At 39.2% G+C, this 17156-nt stretch overlaps 2 protein-coding genes across 5 annotated transcripts in view; one reads left to right on the forward strand and one right to left on the reverse strand.

Moving 5' to 3' along the window:
• TRIM55 (tripartite motif containing 55) overlaps window positions 1-3175 on the forward strand; it is a 42966-nt gene extending 39791 nt beyond the window's left edge. For 2 of the 4 annotated variants that reach the window (XM_035011250.1, XM_035011247.1), the window contains one exon: window positions 2154-3175. In XM_035011250.1, the coding sequence (XP_034867141.1) occupies window positions 2154-2276 (123 nt within the window). In that variant the 3' untranslated portion in view covers window positions 2277-3175. The remainder of the gene's footprint in view (window positions 1-2153) is intronic. The other 2 variants (XM_035011248.1, XM_035011249.1) reach the window with 1 other exon arrangement.
• Window positions 3176-3761: 586 nt separating this feature from the next.
• Window positions 3762-6705, reverse strand: CRH (corticotropin releasing hormone). The gene is made up of 2 exons (XM_035011075.1): window positions 6127-6705; window positions 3762-5377 (listed from the first exon to the last, which is right to left on the reverse strand). The coding sequence occupies exon 2, from the start codon at window positions 5361-5363 to the stop codon at window positions 4773-4775; it is 591 nt and encodes a 196-aa protein (XP_034866966.1). The 5' UTR covers window positions 5364-5377; window positions 6127-6705; the 3' UTR covers window positions 3762-4772.
• Between the last annotated feature and the right edge of the window lie 10451 nt (window positions 6706-17156).

Genomic DNA, 17156 nt, shown 5'->3' on the forward strand with positions numbered 1-17156 from the left:
CAGGATAAATCTCTGCTCTTGGCACCCACTCTGGCACTGGCCTTTCTTCTCTGAAAGACAGCATCTGTCCATATCATTTAGAAGGAAATCTAACAACTGCATGAAAACACGGGGATGTAAAAGGAGAAACCTCAACGACTTGATACCAAGTTTTGAAGTCTGTCAGGTGACTAACAGCTAGAACGTTTTCAATGGAAGATAGATTTTCATCTCAAGTACAGGAAAGCACAAAAATATATACAAATCCCAAAAGCAGTACCAAATGGTTTGTTAGCCAGCAGCAGTTTTGCAAAGATTATAGCCCTCTACAGAAAATACCTTACCCAACTAGTTTTGCCCTTTAGATATTTCAGAACAGCTGTCATGGAAGATTCCTCCTGATTAGGGACTGCTCTCAAAAGAGGCTACTCATGGTCTGTATGTTTAGGCAGAATTCGGTATTTACTCCTATAAAATGGGTAGAAAAATTCTTCTACAGATCATTGATATGTCCAGATCACTTGGATTGGGGGTTTATTTGGTTGTGGTTTTTTTTGTTTGTTTTATTTTGGTTTGGTTTGGTTTTTGTTTTTAGGAATAGTTAAAGTGACTACAGTTGGGAAGAGAATAGTTTGATGTGCATAAAAAGGCACAGGATTCTATCAGGATCTTGTTTTTTCTACATCAACTTCAAGGACACAGAGGTATCTAACCCATTACCAATAGGATCTAATAGCATAATAGCAGCCTTTTTTAAAAAGCCCAATTTCACTTGATGTCTCAACTATTCCTTCATGGAAAACTACTTGCTTTGGTTTTATTCTACTGTGACCAAGTATGATTTCATGGCCCTTCTAAACTTTCTATCAAGGAACAACATGGCAGTTGGAAGGATAATCCCTAAACCATAAGGACTTGGGACAATTTTACTGAACTTGAAACATTACCCCAATACATATATTTAGGGTAAAATCTGGGAAGGTGCAGGAAAAGCACTCATTTTTCACTCGAAACTATTCAAGTGGCAACAACACAGTGTACTTACCAAAATTCTGCTTTGTCATGCCAGCTTTCTATCGTCCATTCACACAGCAGCTTCACAAAATCACCCCAGGCTTCTGCACTGAATGCATGTGCCTACCTCATTGCTTTGAAATCAGTGCCATTCTAATCCAGCAGGATAATTTTACAAGTGAAGTCATCAGAATATGTTAGCCTGTCTTCAGTAGCTCTAGGAAGAACTGTGTTTGTCAGAGTACCTTTAAATGTAAAGAGTCTGAGTATATACATCAAATTGCATTTCAGCAAGACTTCTTTATGATTGTCCCCCATTTATTATTTTTTAAACTCAGAACAACAGAAATTAATTTCACTTATGAGATTAGATTGATCAATTACTTCAAAATCACAAATGGTATCTGCCTGGTTTCCATAAAAGATAGATACCCTCTATAGAGATATCTATATAAAAGATAGATATCTCTTTAGAAATTTTGATGTCATTAGATGTTATTGCCTAGAGGAAAAAAGTCCTTTCACTCATGATTTGCTCAAAACTAAGCCTGCAGCTTTGCAAAAAAAAAAAAAATACTATCTACATATACATATATAATATACAGCACTGTGTGAGTTTAAGGTATAAGTGATTTGACTTAACATATATTATGAAATAATGACCACAGTAAGTTTAGTTAACATCCATTACCTCATATTGATTCCAAAGAGAAAAAAAATGGTTTTTTTCCCTTGTGATGAAAACTCTTAGGATCTACTTTCTTAACTTTCAAATATGTCAGACAGCAGTGTTAACTATAGTCATCATGTTGTACACTGTGGACTTTTCTAAAGGCAAATTCCTATTAGTTCAATGCCACTTTCATCTCAGTAAATCATATACAAGTGGACTTAAAAAAAAAAAAGGCCTGGACTCTTTCCCAAGAACTTCCATCCACTGCATGCGTTACTGCTGCCCCTTTCTGGATCATGAGCGTGAAATGTTTTCATGGCTCTTGGCCATAGCCAAGACAGCCTGAGCTTGCTTTCCAGCCCTAATAATAATTATGTTCTATATAATAATAATTATTATTATCCTTTCTCCTGAGTAGAAAAGTGACTGGACCAACCCAAAAGGACTAGGCTCTTCTTCCTCTGATCCAGATTTTCTTCTATTGCAGATTGGATTTGAGGACCCTCCCCTCCAGGTACAGGCTGCAGCTTCAGGGAGTGGGAATGGAGCTGATTCTGAGCCAGCTCGTCATGTCTTCTCCTTTTCCTGGTTGAACTCCCTGAATGAATGATGTTCATTCCAGCTGCTGCCCTCGGTCTGCCTGGCTGTGATGCACACCAGCAGCAGGGAACCTAGATGAAATTAATATGATGCAGGTGATGAAAGGGACCTCTGAACAGGATTTCTGCAAAAAAACCAAAAACCAAAAACCAAAAACAAAAACCCTTTAATTCCAGATGACTTTCCAGAGGGAAAACAACTTTGAGAAAATAGTTGCTGAAAGTATTGGAAAAAAGAAACTTGATCTTATGCAAATCTTTTATTGTGTGGGAAACATTATGAAGAGTATGTAGGTGTGATACGTGTGTGTGCGTCCATAACGTGGCAAGTGTTGAAAAAGTGTGCACTACACTCTTGTCTCTAATAGGCATTGGCTTTTGTTATAATATCATAGTAGCTCTTACTCTTTTTCTTCTTTAACAATGCAGTTGGTCAGTGAAATTCAGTGTTAATTCAGAAGTGACTAATTTATCAATATATGGACAAAAGGTAAATCATTGACCAAAGATATGAAACATTTTACAAAGGTTTCCTCTTTTCCATAACAGATGTCACTGGATATATATCCAGAAATGTTCCTTAACTCTGGTGGCACTTTCGTAGTCCAGAAGGCTGAAGGCCTAGGACATTTCTGGTGACATTTTTCTAATCTAAGATAGATGTGCAGATATCAAGCACTTAAAATGAAAAAGAATTTCCAACAGGAACTGTCTACTTTCTTATGTACCTACTGAGGCACCAGCCTGGTGAACTGTAGAATAACTGCATGTATTTAAATATATATACACACACCATACACATTTAAAATACATATATATATTTAAATCACCACTATAATGCCTCTTTCAAAACATAAGTATTACTTTATTCTGTATGAACTCTTAAATAAATGCTGTTTTTAACAACTTAGTCTTATAATGACTTATTCAGTGTTTCATGTGATCTTATTAGTACACTAGTCAAGTGTATTCAAAGGGTCCCAAGGGAAGAAGCATCTTCGTACTCCAAATTAATTTTGGAGCATTAAATATTCAATTGAATTTTTGTAAGTTATAACCCAACTACCAAAGATAAATGCATTGTAAAACTAACTGGATGTGCCTGTTCCGTTTTAGAAATGTGTAGTTTATATGCTTAAGAACTACAGTGATTAGGATTGGTATAGACATAAATGAGAAGAGCATTTGTGAAGTTATTAAAGTCAAAATATTTTTTTTGAAACATTTTCCCAGGTGCCATTTCATAGCAATTAAATTTGTTGCTTTAAGTGGAGAAGCTATCAAGCTTCTCCTATTAGAAGTAGGCACTGGAGGGCGCCTGGGTGGCTCAGTCGTTAAGCGTCTGCCTTCGGCTCAGGTCATGATCCCAGAGTCCTGGGATCGAGTCCCACATCGGGCTCCCTGCTCGGCAGGAAGCCTGCTTCTCCCTCTCCCACTCCCCCTGCTTGTGTTCCTGCTCTCGCTATCTCTCTCTCTGTCAAATAAATAAATAAAAATTTAATTAAAAAAAAAAAGAAGTAGGCACTGGAAAATAGCATAGAAAAACTGTATTTTATGGTACCAAAGTAGTAGCTTGATAAAGTGAGTCTTTCTCATACCACAAACAAAAACAAAAACAAGCAGTGTTGGCCCTGTAGTTTGGAGGAATGCCCTGTGAACACTTCTCCTCTTTGCCTTTCCTTTTTCCCCACCCTCTACAATTATTTAACATCTTATAGTTAATCAGGGTTAGTTATTATTTCCATTATGAATTGATCTTCCAGTCATAGAATTATCAAGTCTTAAAGCTGGAAGAAACTTCCTAAATTATTTAACCTCACCTCAGAGGAGTAATCTGAGGTACAGAGAGGCAATTGCAGTATCTGTGTAAGCCACTGGTGTATGCATGTATTTTTAGTAGGAAATTAATGCAAGGAGTTTTGTTTTCTCTTGTGCTGAAGTCAGGGTGAAGGAAGCCAGGAGCTGAGAGTTTTACTCCTATGAACATTGAAAAGGAAAAATAAAGTCCTGATTACCTTTGCAGCTTTTATTAAAAATATAAATATCCAACATTCTTTTACACAACCAAATGGACCAAGGATTGGGAAAGATGTTTTATTACTGAAACGTTTACAAGGAAAGGTTGATTCAAAGAGCTTACAGATTTTGTTTCACCCACCCAAGAGAATGACATTCTCTTTGGCTCAGACCACAACAAAATAAATTGGGTGACTTCTGTCTGCTTCAAAACATTTCCTTCTGGGTCTATACTTTCTAAACACCATTAAAGACACCTGGAAATGAAAACTAAAAGTAGACAATACAAATAACATTTTGTTGCTGTTACTGCACGTGAATACACTTTGTGCATGCTAATTAAGTATAGGCTCCCTTGCTGTATATCGTCTAGGCTTCACGCTATAAAAAATAAACAAATGGTATCAGAGCAACGCTATGGTACGGAATAGTGTAATTTTTTTAAATTTTTTTGTGCTAAATGCTGCATCTTTTTGGCCAAACGCACCGTTTTATTTCCCAATAATCTCCATCAGTTTCCTGTTGCTGTGAGCTTGCTGCGCTAACTGTTCGGCCCTGGCCATTTCCAAGACTTCTCGGAGGAGGTGGAAGGTGAGATCCAGCGAGATGGGAGGTTCCTCGGATCGCCTCTCCCTCTCCGGTGTCTCTTGGCGGCTGCCAAGGGCATTCTCTGCTCCGCGCTCGGCGGGACCTGCGGGGCTGTCGAGCGGGCGCCGGGGCAGCGGCAGCTGCTGCAGCAACGCGCGGAAAAAGTTGGCGGCCGCCTCGTCCGGCGAAAGGCGGCTGCCGCTGCCGCCAGCGACAGGTGAAGAGGCGGGCAAGAGGGGCGCAGCGGGGCTCTTGTTGAGGTTACCCAGGCGGAGGAAATATTCCTCCCCCATGCGGAGCAGGACGGGCCGAGCCTGCGGCTGTTGCGGCTGCTGGGGCTGCGGCGGCAGCTGAAAGAAATCCAGGGGCTGGGGGTGCTGAGGGACCTGCCGGGCGCCCGGGATGGGCCCCCGGCTGACGAGGGCCCTGCATGGCGGGCAGGGCAGGAGAGCTACCAGCAGGACGCCCGCGGACAAGAGCAGCGGCAGCCGCATGTTAGGGGCGCTCGCTGAGGCAGAGAGGTGGGCGGAGAGCGGAATGAGAGAAGGGAAGAGAGAGAAAGAAAGAGTTGGTCAGAGTTTAGCTTAAATGGGAGGTGCGCCTGGGGTCCTCCTACATGACACCCACAGACGTGCCTCAGGGGTTCGGGCAGGCACTGTCCGCGGTGCTGAAGCTCTCGAACTAGGACTTCTAGAGTTGGAGGGATGGGGGGTTGGGGGCAGGAAAGGGGACTACTACAGAGCTCAGCACCAAGCTCAGCCCCTCGTCTTGCTGGAGTGACCCTTCTTCTTCCGAGACCCTCGAAGGATCTCTGGGTCCCCTTTCTAACGATCCCCAAAACTGATTCCCCGAGCTCTAAAGATCTACACATTTTAGATCTCCCCTGCCCCCACCCCGCCCTTTCCGGATGTTTCCGCGTCGTCCTCCAAATTGAGAACCGCTGCCTCGTCCTCCTCTTTCTCCATCCCAGCCCTTGCGTCCTTCTCTCAGGGGTCGGGATCGATAGCGGGGACTGGTCTACAATGCCAGCGAGGAGTAACTGGCAGTTGCAAGAATGATTAGCAGCCGTCTAAGTTTGCTTTTGACACATGCCGGCTACTACCGGAATCTTGAGGCACAGTCAGCACACACACAGGCACGCACACACACTCACACTCACACACATGCCCTCACAGGGACACCCGGCTCCGCCGCGCACCCCGTGGCAGCTCAGGCAATTCAAAGTTGGAGGCGCGGTTCCGTCTAGGCACTCCCTACCTTCTGAGGTGCTTCTGCAGGTGAGTGGGGCGCTGCCGCCTCTCTGCAGAGGAACGTCTCCGGGCTTTTTCAGGGGTTTTCTTCCCTCTCCTTTCTGTCCTCACTCTCTTTTTCTTCACCTCTTATCTTTCTCTTCAGTCTCTCAACGGACTTGGGCTCTGAGTTTCTCCACACCAGAGCCTGGAGTGGGATTTTATAGCGTCGACCCTCTTCAGAAACCACGCAGCATTTGCCTAATAAGCTGACGCTCTCTTGACAGCTCGATTGCGTGCTGCCTCTGCTCCTGCATAAATCATAGGGCCCTGCCAGAGAACGAGGGGCAGAGTTTTGCTATCTCAACACTGAATCTCACATCCAATTATATCAACAGATATTTATCGCCTCCTTGGTGACGTCAACGAGCCCGAAAATGGAAGGGCTTCTTATGACTTGTCCATTGACAAGAATTCTTGAATGAGATTTCCCAAGTGTGAAAACATACTGACCTCTTACTATGAAAGGTCAAATTTGGGGTCAGAAAGAGACATCGCAGGAGAGGGGATGGAAAAAGGAAATGCGAAGGACAGGAGGTCTATCAATGCACAGTCTTATGGGGAAAGCAGCAACCAGTTATAAGGGTTGAATCTGGATCCTCCTCTTTCCCCTCCCTCCTAACTTCTCTGACCAGTTGTCTCTGGCAACACCTCAGTATCTGAAAATATCCTTTTGCTAGAGACCAAGTGTCCAGTCAGCTTTCTGCCTGGTTAAGAATGATGAACAAGGAGATGGGATTGTAGGGATATCTAGCTTTTAAGCCTCTACCTGCTTTTTCTTCCCAAGAGCAAATAAAGGAATTACGAGTCTGCAGAAGCAAGACCAATATGTCTCTTGAAATGAGGCTAAAGTTTTTAAAAATGATTGGCAGGAGCAGCTTCTATGATGAAGTGGCCCAAACTAGGGTCAGTTGGGGATGCAGCAAGATTTTAAATTCCCCCAGAACTTCACTGCTCCTCCTTTGTCTCTCTTGTCAGAATCCAAATTAGAGAGAGAAAAGTTAAATAAGAGGTGCATGAGTTATACAATCTTCATTTGGTCTACTTGATGCAAACCCAATGAGAGAAGCATCCATTCTACCTTCCTATTCTATGTTGGGAAAGGCTTAAACTGCCTGATAACAGGGCTCAATTCATCAGTTACATATTTTCATTGATGAACATTGAGCCCATAAAAAGGTAATCTCATTCATTTTATTTCTAAATACTATCAACATGCATCATAGTATCCACATCAGGGACACCCAGATTGTTGGGGTTTTTTTGTTTTTGTCTTTGTTTTTTGTCATCTCTTTTTCCAAATTTAAATGCATGGAAACCTGATAAATACAAAAATGCTCTCTGCACTACCACAGAATGCAATGCTAAGCTTATAAAACCATACTCAAATTTCAAATTAAATTGACACTATCACGTAAGTAGGAAGCAGTTACCTCTAATTTTGTAGTTCAGAATGCAATTCCAAACTCTGGTGTCTATTATTTAAATCAGCTTCTAGATAACCATGAGTTCTTTATCAGAAATCTCCTGTTGCTCATTTCTGGTTAACTTTGCTGCTTCCTTTGTAGCTACATGACAAATGATGCAATCATATTTCAACTTCCATTTTGGGTCTATACTAATCCACAACTGCTCTTAGAAACAGAAGGAAGGTAGAAAGAGAAATGCTGGTAGTTTCCAGAGAATTCAGCCCATAGTTGGATCATTGTGCTATGGAATGTACTTTTAGATGAAATGTACATATGAGAACAAAGAAATGTCTTCTGGGAAAGATGTAGGTTGTTAATAGAAAATCAGAATTATATAGAAAATGGTTGAGCTTCTATAGGAAAGCAGTGTTTTATGTTTATAGGGGGCATACAGAACCTTGGTTTTTGTTATTGTGAGCTTTTTTTCCCTTTGAATGGATCTTAACTTTTTGCTTACTTTCCTTTATGACCCCTTCACTGTCCCCAGTGGCAGAATCAGCTTAGAGGTCAATCTGGAGGTGGAAGTAGATTTGGAAGAAGTTCAGGTAAATGGATACAGAAGAAGAACTAGGAAAGGGATAAGACCATGAATTTAGCTGGGAAGGCCTGAGAGGTTCCTCCAGAGAAGACACATGTTTTGGACTCTGACTACCCCATACTCCTTCAGATCTCTCTCCTTTGGTCCATATGAAGGATGTTGTTTTAGTATAGCTCCCTCATCACTGTTGAATTCTTGCTGTGAGATTTTCCTGGAGTAGGTAGTTGGTGGGGGACAGAGTGGCTCTGAATAGGGGTGAGCACAAAAGGCCTGGATCCCAGAGGAGGAGGAACTGGGCAGAGCAGCCCTTACTTGTGATTTATCCAAAAGTAAGATCTCATCAAATCACTGGATATTTACATTAGAAATGACTTGAAGAGATCATTTGGTTTAAATGAGAACCAGAGAGATTAAGTGACTTACCTAGGTAATGGTAAAGTCAGAATTAGAATCCAATTCTTTTGACTAGCAGCCTGTACTATTTCTGTAATATAACAATACCCTTTGAACCTCCCCCCTTTTCTAGCAGAGACACACAAACAAATAGAAGTGAGAAGATGAAGTTAGATAAGCGACACATTCACACACCAATCCTAGACTTTCCTTATATTAATAAATCTCTTAAGACATGAGAACACAGAGATTTTCTGTGAATGCTGATGCCCCAGCACCTGATCTTAAATCTCTGGATGCACACACTGCAATTTACCTTTCAGCTGAATCTTGTAGTTATAACATGAGGTTTTTAAATGTATTGCCAACTTACGATGCATTAATTTGATCTTCTACCTTAGTTCATATTGGAGAAAAAAGATCTTTGGATAAAATACAGAGTTATGTGGTTCTCAAAATAATGATATAAATGTGTGATTGGAGAAATAATATGATGCAGAGGACTTATATGTGCAGTAAACTAAATTTCCAAGTCCATAAAAATCACCACTGATAGATTTGATCCTACACGTAGGAATAACTAGTAATTGGAGAACCAACTTAAATGCTTTTAGAACCTAAAAACACAACCCAAGGAACATGGGCATAAAAACAGGGATTATTTTACATTTTAAACCACACTTTTTCAATAAAAACATACTATAAGATATAGTTAAATTTTAAAAGACATGGCACAGTAGCCCAATAAATAAAGAAGTATCAGAAATAATAGGTAACTGCTGGGCTTATCCCTGTCATCTGCATCTCCTTGCACTTTCAAGGAGTATCCCAACATGTGCTTCTATTAACAAAATTCATGGCAAACACAGTCTCCAAGTTTGCTAACTGAAACATTTGTTGAAAGGAATCTACCATCTCCAATGACAGTCTTTAAAAATGCCTAGGGTAGATAGATGTTTTGGTAACTGTTTGTGCTTCAGATAGATTAGTAACTGCCTTCAGCTTCCATAGGTAGGACTAGGGAAAGGAAATCAAACAACACAAATACCTAACTGCTTCACCAGTAACAATAGCTTTTATTATCAAAGCCACTCATCCTCCTTGTAGAAACTTGGAAAAACCAGAAAAGTATAAAGAAAAATATAAAATTCCTCAGATTCCAAAATTGAAAGATAATCTCAATTAATATTTTGTGTCCCTTGAGAATTTTTCCTGAGCACATACATTTATGTAATTGAAATAACAATATGCTTTTATTTTGAATCTCTGCTTTAAAAAAAAAAAACAAAAATAAAACAAATCTCTCTTATTTAAAACTTAAAAGTCATTGGTTGAAGGAATCTTTTCCAGATTCCAAGATTAAGTTTAGGACCTGTGCTCAATGCTCTCCTAACATCACGAATGTCCTCCATCATGGAGTTCACATTTTTAAATAGTTACTGGTACAATATGTATCTTCCTCTCTGGACTGTAAGCTGTGTGGCAGAGATTGAGTGTCTTTATACACTTCCATATTCAATACTCACAGCCCTTAGCATAGTGCCAAAACATAGTAAATAACCAATACACCTTCTACATGGATGAACTACATGAAGTATAGAAAGTGACCCATAAGCCTATAATCAAGAAATAACTAGATGAACATTTTATAACTAAAATGTTATAGTCTGCTTTTTTTTGTTTAAAATATCTCAAACATTTTCCTATATCTAAAGTGACATCCATTTTATTGACTGCAAGGAGATGTACTGCAATTTCTATACATTCATTATATATCACCATACTAATGACCTGCTTTTTAATTTTTCTTCTACATCTTGCCTTCGTACCTTTAAGTAATACATCTACAGAATCATTTCCTTATCTTTCAAATATAAATAAGATCTCTTAACTTTCAGATGGCAAATGAGAATATTAGTATCGCTTCAGCTTTTCAAACAGCTTCCTGCACCTTGATCTCCCAGGCTCTCTCCTCTGTACTTTTACTTCTAGATTGTCAGTGTTAATCTTTTCATAATCATAGTTAAATCTTCTGTGTTTTGACATAGGTTGATCTAAAAACTTAAAAAGCAATATAGTTTTTAATCATTGACTATGTAAAAGTTGTTTGCTGCGTAATGAAGTCATAGACTCTGATTATATTTCCTTTCTTGTTCTTGTTTTACCAAGTTATCTTTTTTATATTCAACAGTCTGATTTTTCCTAGAATTATTGTCTTAATTTTGTTCCTGTTTTTTTTTTTCAGATTTTCTATCATGACAAGTAATCTATCAAGCCTCCCCCTCTTTTTTAGGACCCCTCTCCTTGAGCACTATAACGTGCTGCTTTTAGACTGGTTACTTTCTAAATATGATGCACAGAATTGAATTCTCAATTGAATTCATTATCTAGAATCACATGATTTATTTCTTCCTGATTTCTGAATGTATTTTGCTGGACCACATCCTCAGTTAACTTTCTAAGAAAGGATGTATAGTAAGTAGATTTTCTGAATTCTTGCATTTCCGAAAATGATTTTATTTTACCCATATAACTGTTTTAAATGATACTTTAGCAAGGTACACAATTCCAGGTTGAACACAATCTTCCTCTAGAGCTTTGAAAGTATTGTTCCCTGTGTTTTATCATCCAGTGCTCCTGATGAGAAATCCAATGTCATTTTGATTCTCATTTCTTTATAGGACCCCTTTTCCTCTCCCTCATTCTCACTTGAAGATTTTAGTATTTTCTCTTTGTTGTTGATGTTCTGAAATTTCAAAATGATATTGGGTCTTTTTTTATCTATCCATTTGAATTTGGGGATTCTTGCTCTTCAAGTATATGAAAATTTCTTGCATTATTTTTATGATAATCTCAGTTTTCTATTCCTTCTTTCTGGGACTTTTATTGTAAGATGTTCCTTCCCTGTTGGCCCTCTATGTTTATTATATTCTCTCCTTTTAGGGCTCTTTCTTTTGTATTCTACTTTCTGGGAGGGCTCCTAAATATCCTCCAGCTTTTCAATTAGTTTTATTTTACAGCCATATATTCAATTTCCAAGCTTTTTATTCTTTCTCCATCCTTTCTTCATAGCTCTTATTTTTGCTTTATACTGTAATCTTTTCTCAAATTTCTTTAGGAATATTAACTAGGAAACATTAACCTTCTTTCTCTGACTTATCTATTCCATCCATGGTCATTTAAAAAAATTATTTATCTTGGTTTCTCTATTTTATGTTGGAGACTTCCCTTAAATCTCTGAAGGTAACCTATGTATAAATGGTGGGAGTCTCATATTTAAGAATTAGGTGACACAAAGCTGGCTGGGAACTATCTGTGAAGGACAAGGACCTTGTTACTAAGCAGCCTTCCCTTTAGGGTGATCAGACGGTGAAACAGTCACTACTATGGTAATACCCATCAATGTCAAATTACAGAGAACTTTTCTGTGACACTATTCAATTTCAGTTGAGTAAAATATATGTATTAGTTTGTTAAAGCTGCCAACACAAAGTGCCATAGACTGGGTGGTTTAAACAGAAATTTATTTTCTCATATCTCTATAGGTTAAAAGTCCAAGATTAGGGTTTCAGCAGAGTTGATTTCTTCTAAGGCCTATTTCCTTGTCTTGCAGATGGCAATCTTCTCTCTGTGCCTTCACATGGTCTTTCCTCTGTGAATATGTCTTAATTTCATCCTCTTATAAGGACACCAGTCATACTGTATTAAGGCCCATCCATACAACCTCATTTTACTTTAATTACCTCTTTAGAGACTCCAAATATAGTCACATTCTGAGGTACTGGGGGTAAGAACTTCAACATATGAATGTTGGGGGGAGGCAATTCAGCCAATAGCAACATACTTTACAAATGTTTATTTCTTTGCTTTTTGCCTAACAGGTAGATATTTGAATGTTCAATGTTCTCCACAAAGGATGAGAAAGGTTGGTAGAGGGGTTAACACTTCCATGTATAGACTTTCAAGTATCCCTTTGAATACTTGATCCCTTTTCTCCTTCCTGCCTTTGGTGAAATTTGGAGTTTCTAAGTCCTGAGCCCCTCCTGGGTTCTCCAGGTGGGATCCTTCCTTAGCTGCCTGCTCCTTTGTATGCCAATGGCTTCCTTACCTCTTACCTCAGATCTTCTCTGTTTTCCTTCCTCAGCTACCCCTTTGCAGACCCTTTATAGCTGCATCCTCTGCCTTGTTTCCTCAGATACCACTTCATCTTTTGTTAAAACTTCTTACCTGCTTATGGTCCTCATCCTATTCTCCTTATCATTTTGGGTTTATACTATCATTTTAATGTGATTTCAGAGGGAGGGGAGGTAAACACTCATGTATTTTGGAAAGACTTCTCTGAATAGAGAAGTAGAGAGTATATTGTTAGAGAGGAGATTGGAGGAGCAAGGAGGCAGATAAACAACTTATGGTCTTTACCATGGTCATTACCACTGGGCCACTGTAGCATGAACATCACATACCAGTGATGCCAGGAGCTGTATAAGACAATGGCAGGGTCTTCTATGATTGCTCCAGGAGCCTAGGACACTACCTGTGGGCAGCCACACTCCTGTTCAGGGATTTGTAGGGGCAGAGCTTCCTTTCAGTTCCCCATCAGTCAATAATTCTCTCAGTATCCAGAAATCATTGGGTGCCTCATCTCCTTTCTTCAGAAAATGGCAAGGATTTTGTTATTTGTCCCTTCATTTTTTCCAAAAGTTAGGAAGTAACTAACTCTGGGGAGATGATTCAGAGCAACAGAAAAGGGGCACGTTTCTGCTTCTCTAACAAGCCCTTGCCTTGATAGACATGACTGACCTTTCTATTTACATCATAATACATTGAATTTTCTGTTTTAGGCTCCAGATAATGGATGGAGGGCAGTGAGAAGATGTGTGTGAACTTTCTGTCATGAAGGGCAATTTGCAGGAACTAATCATCTTACAATAGTTGGTCATAAGAAAGAAATCCATCAACCAAGCATCCTGCATAGGTATTTATATTCATGAACATTTCTTGACTCTAAAGAAAGATTTCTCAAAGAGCTCTCCTAGGAATGTTACTGGTGTTACAAAGGGGAAAAATGGAGGAGGAGGGGGGATGTAAAGAAAGGTTTTTTATTGTAGAAATTTCTAGTACTTTAAAATATTTTTCCTGCACTGTAAATATTCAAGTCTTCAGCATTTCCCAGACTTATCTGACCACAAAGCAAGTATACTGTTGGACTAGTTGAGAGATATAATAAGCCAAGGCATTTTACGCAGAGTCCAGCTACACTTTCTTTGGGATCTATATTAAAGTACATGACTAGAGCTACTGAGTCATTTTCTACCACTCCTCAGAGAAACTTTAAAGATGACACTTTTTACCCTTGAAGATAGGGTTTCAGGGTATGGGGAGATGTCTATTTCCAGTGCTTCTCAGGATTATCTGCCCTGGGAAGGGTCACCTGGGAAAGAGCTGTAGAGCCCTCCCTCACCACCCATAAATGGTCAGGTCTGTTTGCATACCTCCTAGTAAGGAGAAGGAGTTGGTCTCTACGGTAGTTTAACCCAGTCAAAATCTATGGGCCCACCTTGCAGAGGACCACCTTTGGGTATGAAAAGGCAGATGTGTCCTAGACAAAACTGATTGCAATGGGTGATATTGGGTTTTTCACTAAAAAAATTCAGTCACTCAAGAGGCAGGAGGCAGTGAGGGCTGTAAGGGTGGACAGAGACTATGAGCAGTCAACTTTTAGGAGCTGTGGATTTCAAAGATGTTCCTGGTTGTGGGTGTAGGCCTTTTTTGAACCTTGCTGCAAGCTCTTTTCATCTCCAAGGCTTCTGTCATCCACCTGTGGGAAATGTGATGTTAGCTTTCATTATGAGATTTACAGTTCTTTTCTCATGTGTGTGTGCTTGTTTGTTTTCTAGTTCTTTGTGAGATTACTTCCCCTTCTGGAGTCTGTAACTCCTGGTACACTGCTTATACATGGTGTTTACTGGTGGTTAATTGACTATGTTCTACTTAAGAGAAGGACTACCTTAATTCAAGGTGGTCTCACAATTGTGAGTCAACAAACCCTTGAAAGGATGGTTATATGAAACCTATATGTGGGAAAGAAAGGATAGGTCTCATTTGCCATAGTCACTGTTCTTTTTCGCATGAATTTTAGAAGTGATCTGAGCAACAGTGTTCCTGGGATAATGAAAAAGATTTTAATGGCCTCAAGCAGCAGTGAAGTTTAATGCTCCTATTCATATAAAGTTAAATATAGATACATACGTGAGCCTCACCTCATTTTCCAACTTGTTTTCCTTGTAGTTTAATTCTCAATAGCTATAAAGTTCTAATTTGTACTAATGTATTCTTCACAGCAACAACAATAATTGCAATAAAGGGGTTTTTCAAATTTGTATGGAGAAATACAATTATATAATCTGATAGATTTCTTCTGTAAAAAGAGTTACTCAGCTTTTTGAGGCAGAACCATATCCGATTCCTGTTTATAATGGAATTTGTTCTAATATCTTTACTTGAAGATTTCACTAAGAACAAAACTCTTCAAAGCATCCTTACAAATAGAATAAAGAATGTTACCTGGCTCCCTGTTCCTGTGGGGCCCACTAGACTTCTGATTGGTAGTTGTCCAATTACTTCAATACAGTTTTGACTCTATTATTTCCTAGGGGGGTGGCCTTAGACAAGCTATTTAAATTTTCCAAACTTATTTCCTTATTTGTCAAGCCAATATAAAATGTTGCTTTCTTTATTTGTCCCCTATAGGGTTATGGGATTAAATGAGAGAGTAAATTCAGGGCCTAGACTATAAGAAGCAATCAATAAATATTAGGTATTATATTTTTGAGCTAATGATGTGGTTGTTGTTACTGCTGAAGGCAGTGACCCTATTTAATCTCAGCTCCTCAGAGCCTAGCATTAGCTCAATATTTATTAGGTGTAATGTTCATTAATGAAATAAAATAAATATAATCAATAAGATTTTCTAATACTGGAGGTTTTTCAGTCACCCAGACGATTTAAGAGAAAAAAAATTAATTAATAGATTTAATTTTTTTAAGAGCAGTTTTAGTTTTACAGAAAAATTGAGCAGAAAGTACAAGGAATTCCCATATACTCTTTCTCCCTCCACCTTAGTTTTCCCCTATTATTGTCATTATTGTTAGTATCTTGCACTTGTATGCTACATTTATTACAACTGATGAACCAATGTTGATACACTATTACTAATAAGGTCCATAGTTACCTTAGGGCTCACTCTTTGTGTTGTATATTCTGTGAATTTTGACAAATGCATCATGTCATGTGTCCACTATGACAATATCACACAGAATCATTTCACAGCCCTGAACATCCCCCCTATTCGTGTCTTCCTCCCTCCCTCCAACCCCTGATCTTCATACTGTCCTTATAGTCTTGCCTTTTTCAGAATGACATACAGTTGGAATCATACAGTATGTAGCCTTTTCAAACTGACTTCTTTCACTTAGCAATATATATTTCAGGTTCCGCCTTGTCTTCTCAAACAAAGACACATTTTTACTTAGGAATAGCATTATTTTGAGTTGAGAAATATCTGTTTGGCTGGTGTTACTCTACTTGGTAGATGTCTGCTCACTTTAGGATTATTTCTGTGTTGAAACTTCTATTCTTAGCCTGGTCATTTATCCATTTAACTAAAAGTAGGTGTACTCAAAGGAGAATTTTACATTATAAGGAGGGGTTAAAAATAACAATTAACATTACTAACAAAAAATAAAATACAAGAATATATACATCTTTTTTCTATTCCAAGATCAGTAAGTCCCTCACTTCCTAATGGGAATGCCTTTGGGACATGCCAGGCAGGGCTCTGGGCACTTTCCATGCATCATCTCAGCTAATCTTCCCAAAACTCCAGGAGGTGGGTTTTGTTACCCCTTGCACAGATGGGGACACTCTCAATTCCTGCCCCACAGGCTGCTATAGACTTGTCAGATTCTCTGAATTTGACCTGGATGGCCACTCACATCAAGTTGGCTGCGAGTTCATTTATTTTCTCCATACCCTAAATGTCCTTGGATGACCTTACTATTGTTCATTCTTAGTCTCTGCTCTAAAGCCAGGCAACAGAAAATAATCATTCATCATAATTTTTTAAAATCCCCCTTACTCATCCGTTTCCCTGAATCAATCTCCAGATAGATCCCCCCGGCTCCTTTATTTAGTCAGAGGGAGAAGGTGGGGACAGCACAGGTACAGCTGCCTTCGCAACTTCCCAGGAGGCCAGCCCTAGACTACCAGGCCTCTTCCAAGTTTCATTTCTTTGGTAATTTCATGTTCATCCCATTCCATCAAATATTCTGAAATATAGTTTTTTGTGCAGCCCTTCAGCTTCCTCTTACCTTCTTACTGTTTACACCTCTCAAGCACTTATAAACAGTATGTCTCTCCACTGTTCTAAATTTAGAAAATGCATAAATATATCTATTTGGCTCCTTCAGTGGCTTTTCTAGGTGCTTGAACTTTTCATAGGGCTTTTTGTGAGGGAAGATGGGAAAGAGTAGGCTTTTCACTAAGCTTCCTGAAGCTGGGTCATTTAGATTTCTGTAAAAGAGCTGTCATGTTCCTCCT

The sequence above is a fragment of the Mirounga leonina genome, unplaced genomic scaffold, assembly GCF_011800145.1.
Source record: "Mirounga leonina isolate KUSES-001 unplaced genomic scaffold, KU_Mleo_1.0 Mir_165, whole genome shotgun sequence".
In the NCBI taxonomy this organism is placed as follows: domain Eukaryota; kingdom Metazoa; phylum Chordata; class Mammalia; order Carnivora; family Phocidae; genus Mirounga; species Mirounga leonina.